We start from the raw sequence: 8,579 nt of genomic DNA, 5'->3' as shown, positions 1-8,579 counted from the left end.
ACACACACACACACACACAAACACACACACGCACACACACACACAAACTCTAATAGCCCCAAAACAACCTTATTAGAGTATTATCTTCAAAGTTCAAGGGAGATACATGTAGGCTAGTTGCAATTTTAAACGATTTTGTATTCGACGATGCTACATCCCATTTTTATAAAAGCTCGACCTCGCCTCAAGTCTTTTCGCTTGCTAGTCCATTAGGCCTAGCTAATCGCATAGTATCCGCCTTTCTTTCGACATCCGCGTCATTGCCTCACTGCTATATCCGGAATTTATTACGTTTCATCTTCTAATCAACCCATTCGCAACTCCTTGCCCATTCGTCATTCGCGCGACCTATCCGCCTAAACAGCAGATCTCTGGCCGTCTGTGGTATTGTCATCGGATTTTCCAGTTTTGACGCACACATGCGCTCACTAATAGAAGACTAGGCTATTATAGGGTGTAGTACAACAAGCAAAGATTCTCCAGGTACAAGTTTACTATACAGTTTGATGACTGTTCATTATTCACTCAACTGTTCACTAGAGTTCACCCGCATGACTGACTATCCCAATAATCCCACTCGCTCTATTAACTTCTCCCTCTTTACTCTTTACGTAGGCTTATCGGAAGCCAATCCCATATCCTCGAAATAAATCCTGTCCAATCCAGTATTTTTATTTCAATAGAGCGTTTCCCGTGCGAAAACGAGTCACTCTCCTGCGAACGCGGAAGTGCAGATTGAAGAACCCAAAGCAAGTAAACATGTCGGCGTTTCACTACAATTTCGCTATTATTTGCCGTGTGCCCAACTCTCTGAAAAACAGGAGCGTTGGGTCGGATAATTATCCAAACGGTGTTGATGTAGAGAAAGCGAGACAAGAGTATGAGACGATCAGGGAAGTTTTGAAAAATTGTGATATCAACATCATTGAACTTGTCGAAGATGAAAGCTACCCCGACTGCTGTTTCGTGGATGACACCGCAGTGGTCATAGGAAACACGGCGTTGATAGCCCGGCCTGGACACAGTTCAAGACAAGGAGAAGTAAGTCTAAAGATTACTAGATTTCTAGATCTAGATCTACACCTTCACATAGTTCATTATTGTACCTGGTACTTACTGTAAATGTTCATGTAGTGGTCTAGATCTAGGTCTAGAATCTAGAGGTGCTGAAAGTGAAAGGAATCAAAAATCAAAATTTGACAAAATGAGTCAATGACTGTCACTCACACTGTCACAAAGTGAAAATAGCCCTACTAGATATCTAGATTCTAGATCTAGATCTAGATCTAGATTCTAGCTAGAATCTAGAAAAATCTAGAGATCTAGAATCTAGCAGGGCTCCCCTTTTCAGGCCAACTTTTAGAGGTTCCTTCTTCCTTTCGTTTGGCTGTCGTCGGTCGTTATTTCTTAATTTTGATTGGTTGTTTAAAAACTATTCAAGAGTAAAATTCTCCATAACAGAACCAATAAATAGCTTCAAAAAGTGACGCTATATGCTCAAAAGATAAGTTTTCCCCCAAATCGACAATAGTCGCCTCCCGCTCTCGAGAGCTGGCCCGCCCGTTGGCGATTTTCGCTGCCTCCTGCGCTCAGCGGAGTGAGAGAGGGAGGCGAGTTTTGTCACCTGGAGCGCTCAGTGACAGGGGTCCTATGATGCTCAAAACAACAAAAAAACGGGTGAGAGTAGACGGTCGTCGTTTATTCTCACCCGGGGTGAGAGTAGATCTAGTAGAATCTAGATCTAGATCTAGAGTCTAGATCTAGATCTCAATTTATTCTCACCCGGGGTGAGAATAGTATCAATTTTATTCTCACCCCGGGTGAGAATAGTATCAATTTTATTCTCACCCCGGGTGAGAATACAATATCCAGTTTATCCTCACCCCGGATGAGAATAATCACTCCGCTTTGGTTTACTATCTTAAAAAGTTAAGGGGTATTTTACACTCTTGTTTTAGAAACTTAAAGGGTAAAATTCATAATTTTATGGTAAGATTTTTTGCTTGTAAAACTCACATTATACATGCACATTCACACAGCTTACAGACACACACAGAGTGACTCAGTGACCATGACTATAATTGAATGCTTACGATTTTTATTTAAAACTTAAGAAATAAATAAGTAATATTGACTAGAATTAGAGTTGTGTATCTATTGGGAGGGGGGGGGAGTGGTGGTGGTTGAGCAGTTGGGCCTCAAAAATACAATAAATATAAGTTGACAAACCAAAAGGGGTTTAATACACCAAGAAAAATAGACCTGCCACTCTATGAAATCTAAAAGTCTGGTGAAAAAAATCGAGATCAACGACAAATCACTTAAAAGGTCACTGCCAAGTTAACTGAAAAAATTTCCAGGAGTATCCATTATTTTATTAAATCCACGTGTATTCCCTTTGTGTGCGCGTGTGTGTGGTGTATGAGTGTCTGTGCACACGCAGTGTGTGTGTGTGTCTGAGCGTGCATGTGTGTTTTATCAGTTTTTAAAAAATCCTGAAATATCACGTCAAGCTCTCCTAGTCCAAGTGTTTTACATGCCCCCTCTTCCCCCCGGATAAGTCCTGAAAGACGCTTCAACCGGTGCGCATGAACTTAAATTGACCACGTCAACGGACGATCCCCGACACACGCCTGTGGAACTCACGTGCCGAAGTCCTGTTACGTGTGCAAGCGCACGATTGGAAGTTTTACTGACGACTAACCAGAACTCGGACAAAGCATGTTTAGGCATTTAGTAGATCTTGAGAATGTCTTAAAAGTCGGAATGCCGAATCAATACTACTTCCATTATAGTTACTCTTTGAAATAATACGTTGAGCAAAGATCCAACTCAACTTTTGGTGAGTCAACGTACAAAATTCGACATAGACTTTTAGGAAAATAGTGCTCCGAGTTTCTGCTGACAAAAGGTTTAATTTAAAAGGAAGTGCTTCCCACGACAGAAAAGAAGACAGAGTAAGATTTTAGAAAAATCGGGTGCAACAGGCGGATAAAACCCCCCCCCCCCAAAAAAATATCGGGGTACACACGATCCAAATCGGATAAATCGGGATGCTTGAGATTTAAAGCAGGGATGAGTGGCAGATTTGGTGGAAAATAAACTGATTCATTGTTCTTCAGAGCCATCCCAGGGTTCACATTTCAGTCTTTCCACACTTTCGGTGGCAGACAATTCATGTTTACTACTAGTGTGTTAAAGAAGGATGGGTGTAATCTCACAGTAGGGGTAAACTCACGGCACGACACTGGCAAATGTGAGCCACCAGAATGTAGGCTGAGCTTTTTATGCTGAAGCCGGCCGGTGTTGCCGGAAAATGCGCGCAGCTGATAAATAAGTAAGTCGACTAGTCGACTTTTTCTGACACAGAAGATGACTGTCGTGCATGTGAGTGAGTGCGTTGTCAAATCAATGACTCTGCTTCAGGATAGAGAAGGGCCAAAATGATGCCTGCCAGACGCACACCACCTACATTTTAAAGCATATATACAAACCTCCGAAATGAAATTATAAACAGTAAAGCTCACGCACCACCAAAACTTGAAACGTGTAATCTGCAGGTTTAATGCGTAATACGCACATTTGTGCTTAAAGGGGAGCCCTGATCTAAGCTAATTTAATTAACTAACTTAATATTTTAAGTTGAAACCCCACCCTTCACTGACGCTGTTTTGCAGCGTTACACTGTGTGCAATCTATTTGTGAGGCAGCGTGGTGAAATCAGGCGCTCGCCAAAATAATGAAATCAAAGAAATTGGCATTTTTTGGGCCATATGGATTTATTTTGTTTTGTTTTGTAGGCTCAACCCCTTTTATGTACATTTAAAAACACAATTAAATTGTGTATGTGTATTCTACTGAAAAACATTGATTTAAAAAAGCACACACAATGTGAACTTTCAGTTTCCAAGGATTCTCAGCTCTGGAAGTTTTCAAACTTTGGCTGCCATTTTCTCACTAATTTTACCTCTGAAACCAGACAACCCTGACCTCCTTCAATTGCAAATATCTCGGATTTGCATTCAAGATAAATGGGTATTTTGTATATCAAAAGCAAGGCTAATGTAACAAGCTTTAAAAAGCGACACCAATAACACCATGTCGTGCCTAAAAATTGACAGACCTGATTCCACAGCGTCGTTACACATTTTTCTTTACTCTTGACTCTCCTGCTGGAAATGGATCAGAACAAGACGATTCTAAATTTCCTGGGCTAAGACTAAAACTGTTAATAAAAGTTAGTGGTTGCTATAATTAAACTGTGATTTTAATACAGAACTGGTGACCCCTGTAAAGTGAATTAATTAATTATAGTTTTAATTTTACGCAGCATAATTTTTTTCAGTATTTCTGTGTATTTTTTTTAAGTCGCTGATGTTGACTTTTTTTTTGTTTTTCAGGTAGGTGAAATCAGGAAAGTGTTGAAAGGAGATTTGCGTATGAATGTTGTTGAAATTGGAAATGCGAAGGCAACCCTAGATGGTGGAGATGTTCTGTTCACTGGTGAGTTGTATATATATCTACCTGTTTTGACAGAAACATTGATGATTAATGTGGATGTCACCAACAGATCATATAATATTAAATGTCAGAACAGGTCAACTTCCACCTGAACAGAATAAACCCGGAACTTCCCCCAATGTGTCCCTTGTGTGACTATGCATATGAGACAGTGGAGCATCACCTGTTCCACTGCACAGCCCTAAATGACATCAGAGCTAGGTAGTACCCTTCTCCCTCCGTGACCTAACATTGACAACACACTCTATGGAACATTACAGCAACTGCAGCAAACCTGCACTTATCTCTACATGGCATTGGACAGAAGGGCGAGAGCCCAGCTGTTGCTGGATCGAAAACAACAACAACAACAACAAATGTCAGAAAGTTTCTAAATTGGCGTTCTTTTACAAGACTTAAAATTAATTAAAAGATCATCCATATCAAATTTAGTTAGTCAATGGGATTATAGTTTTCAGTGAGTTTCCTTTTCTTTTGGCAAATGTTTATGGCGTAATTATTAAAAATTTTTGATTTTCTGTTATAGTGGTGTTAAATGATGAAAGTAAAGAATTACCTACAAGCCAGTGTCGTCCATTATTTGATTGTTTGTAGGTTTTATGATAACTTTTTCACGTTTACTTGACTGTTTAGTATATATTCATTCATGCTTTTACTCTATTCCATTGCTAGCTAGGTCAGATTTATGTATGGTTGGGGGCATGACTACTGTGGCCTTGGGGAGGGAGGAGGGGGCTGCGACTACGGTTGCCAGCCCAGATAATTGACATGGAAGGAGGGGGGGGGGGGGATTAATGTTATTACTTACAGATTGATGTTGATTCAGATTTTGTAGTTTCAATTTGATTTTGCAAATTCATGACTACATTATCATAACTACAATATCATAACAATATGTTCAACTGGTTATCTTTTTTTTATCCCAAGGCAAAGAGATTTTTGTTGGTGTTGGCAAGCGAACCAATGAGGCAGGGGCACAGGCGGTGGCTGAAGCATTCCCCGAGTACGCCGTGTCAAAGGTCAACTTTGGAAACTGCGAGGCTCTGCACCTGAAGGATGTTTTCAACATGGCCGGCAGAAATGTCATGGCAGTGGCACCGGGCCCTGATGTTCAAGCCGTGCTCCAGGTATAAGCTTGAGATATATATTATAACTGCTTGTGTATTAGCCTATTACAGCTTGTTTGTGTCGCAGCATGATGGAGTCAGGCGCTCATCAATTTTTGGGTATATAATGAAGTTATTTCTACCAAATTAAAGCTTGTAAAGTCTATTGGCCTTGCTTTTGATGTCAAAAAAAAAGAAGAAGTTGAGATGTTTGTGATTGAAGGAGGTGGGGGTCATCCGGTGCCAGAAGTAAATCTAACGAGAAAATGGTCGTCAAAGTTTTGTGACTTTCAAAGCTTAAGTATCCTTGAAAACTGTAAATTTACAATTTTTATGTTTGTGATCAACGATTTTCAGTAAAATTCTCTTAGAAATGTGTTTTTTCATATCTTAAAATGCGTTCAGCCCAAAATAAAAAAAACAAAACAAATCAACCTGATAAGAATTGCCTAATGGGCAGAAGAGAGCCGGTTCCTTTGAAGTCATTAGAGAATGTTTTACTATATATATGCGAAATAATCCATATGCTATAGGTTTAGTTGGTATTTTTATAAATCCTTTATCCTTTTCTCCCTGGGTATTCCAGCAAATGCAAGACGTGGCCAACTACCCATACCACGTGATGCAGATGGACTCGAGGCTGGCCACTGACATGCTGTATGTCAACGGACATCTCATCCACCACGTTCGGCAGGAGATGGGCAACAAAAGCTATGGGGTGAGTCTGTCAGTCCACTGTTCTGTGTGTGTGTCAGTGCTTGAGGGGGGGGGGGGAGGCTTTGTCAGTAGTAATGTTTTGTTGTATTGGGGATGAAGGGAAGGAGTGAAAGGTATTGACAATATTGATTTGTTGTATTGGGGATGAAGGGAAGGAGTGAAAGGTATTGACAATATTGATTTGTTGTATTGGGGATGAAGGGAAGGAGTGAAAGGTGTTGACAATATTGATTTGTTGTATTGGGGATGAAGGGAAGGAGTGAAAGGTGTTGACAATATTGATTTGTTGTATTGGGGACGAAGGGAAGGAGTGAAAGGTGTTGACAATATTGATTTGTTGTATTGGGGATGAAGGGAAGGAGTGAAAGGTATTGACAGTATTGATTTGTTGTATTGGGGATGAAGGGAAGGAGTGAAAGGTGTTGACAATATTGATTTGTTGTATTGGGGACGAAGGGAAGGAGTGAAAGGTGTTGACAATATTGATTTGTTGTATTGGGGATGAAGGGAAGGAGTGAAAGGTGTTGACAATATTGATTTGTTGTATTGGGGATGAAGGGAAGGAGTGAAAGGTATTGACAGTATTGATTTGTTGTATTGGGGATGAAGGGAAGGAGTGAAAGGTGTTGACAGTATTGATTTGTTGTATTGGGGACGAAGGGAAGGAGTGAAAGGTGTTGACAGTATTGATTTGTTGTATTGGGGATGAAGGGAAGGAGTGAAAGGTGTTGACAGTATTGATTTGTTGTATTGGGGACGAAGGGAAGGAGTGAAAGGTGTTGACAGTATTGATTTGTTGTATTGGGGATGAAGGGAAGGAGTGAAAGGTGTTGACCAGCTTGCGGGTTTGGTTTGCTCCTTTGCTTTCTCCTTCCCCTCAGATATCTATAAAAATCCCTCCTCCTTTTCTCTGTATGTTAATCTAATCTTCGGCACATAATAATATGTAGCATATTTGTGTTGGTGGTTGGCGAGTGCTGTAGTGTGGTTACTCTTTCTTTCCTATCAAATGTCTCTCCTCTTTTTCTAGTAATGTCTTTAATTTTCGGCTGTTGTATGCCTTTTTTTATCATGTTGCCAGTGTTGTAAAACGTTTACTTAAATCAAAAACAGAAGTATATTCAGGCTTGAACCAAGCTCAGCATTTTTCTTAGGATGATGTGTATTTAAAAGATGAAGAGGATGCTCAGTACATTGTGATTAGGACATTGGGACATGACTACTATGAGCTGACAATGCGCCCAAGTTTTTTTTATTCACAGCATTTTCGAGATAAAGAGGCTTTTTATCAGTATAATGTTTAAAAAAGGCACTCTTCGGAAATTTGAATTCTAATATATTAAAAAGACTAGTCATGGTTTCACTTTAATTTTTTTTTTCACACTATTAGGGTAACTGATCAGGCTTTTGATTTAACAAATAAAAAAATTTGAAGCCAAGAATTTGAATAAAAAGGGAATTTGTCAGCTTACTGCAGATAAGCACTTTTTGCACACAGAAAACTGTGAAGTTTGATGCCAGAGTGGGGAGAAAAGTAAGTTTGATCGGGTTTCTCGGTCTTTGTGCTGGGATGTTGAGTTTTTCTCAGCATGAGTTGGCTTTAACAGGCAGGTTTAGAAACCTGCTTCCTAAATGATATAGATTGTGTTGACAGGGAGGCAGGTAACCCCCCCCATGCATTTAAAGAAAAAAAGTGTTTTTTTCTTACAAAGCTGTAGTTTTCTCTTTTGAAGTTTTTTATTTTTCACTGATATATGTTCTTGTTTGTTGATTGAAAATATAGGGTTATACGAGTCTTTCTTAATGATAAGTGAGAAGCATGCATACCCTGTGTAAGTGGGTGGTTGGTGGGTGCTCTGGTGTGGTTTGCTCCTTCTTTTCTGTCTAACATCTATTGTCCTTATCTCTCCTCCTTTTTTTGTGTTTGATACTCTCTTGTAACACCTCTTATCTTCGGCACTTCTATGAACTTACTGTGTTTCAAGTGCCGTAAAACTCTTACTAAAAACTAAACTTGCATTTATGTGTAAATACAACTGATTAGCCTATGGTTTGTTGTGAGTTACTCACCCTTTGTTTGAAGTGGAGGAAGAAGGAAGTGGCTGTGAATAACGAACTGTGATGTGAAGCTTCTTGTAGCTCGTGGTTTTGAGACTCATTGACACCTCTGTCTTTGTACCATGTGACTATGTGTGTGTCTTGTATGTGTGTATGTTTGTGTGTGTGTTGTGTGGA

At 39.8% G+C, this 8,579-nt stretch overlaps 1 protein-coding gene across 3 annotated transcripts in view; it reads left to right on the top strand.

Moving 5' to 3' along the window:
• LOC101862355 (N(G),N(G)-dimethylarginine dimethylaminohydrolase 1) overlaps nt 1-8,579 on the top strand; it is a 23,609-nt gene that overhangs the window by 1,534 nt on the left and 13,496 nt on the right. The window contains exons 1-4 of one of the 3 annotated variants that reach the window (XM_035970583.1): nt 705-1,041; nt 4,401-4,503; nt 5,449-5,648; nt 6,214-6,345. In XM_035970583.1, the coding sequence (XP_035826476.1) occupies nt 760-1,041; nt 4,401-4,503; nt 5,449-5,648; nt 6,214-6,345 (717 nt within the window). In that variant the 5' untranslated portion in view covers nt 705-759. Of the gene's footprint in view, nt 1-704; nt 1,042-4,400; nt 4,504-5,448; nt 5,649-6,213; nt 6,346-8,579 lie in introns of those variants that run through there. The other 2 variants (XM_005101593.3, XM_035970582.1) reach the window with 2 other exon arrangements.

The sequence above is a fragment of the Aplysia californica genome, unplaced genomic scaffold (assembly GCF_000002075.1).
Source record: "Aplysia californica isolate F4 #8 unplaced genomic scaffold, AplCal3.0 scaffold00290, whole genome shotgun sequence".
Lineage (NCBI taxonomy): Eukaryota > Metazoa > Mollusca > Gastropoda > Aplysiida > Aplysiidae > Aplysia > Aplysia californica.
This window is presented reverse-complemented; position numbering and strand designations above follow the sequence as displayed.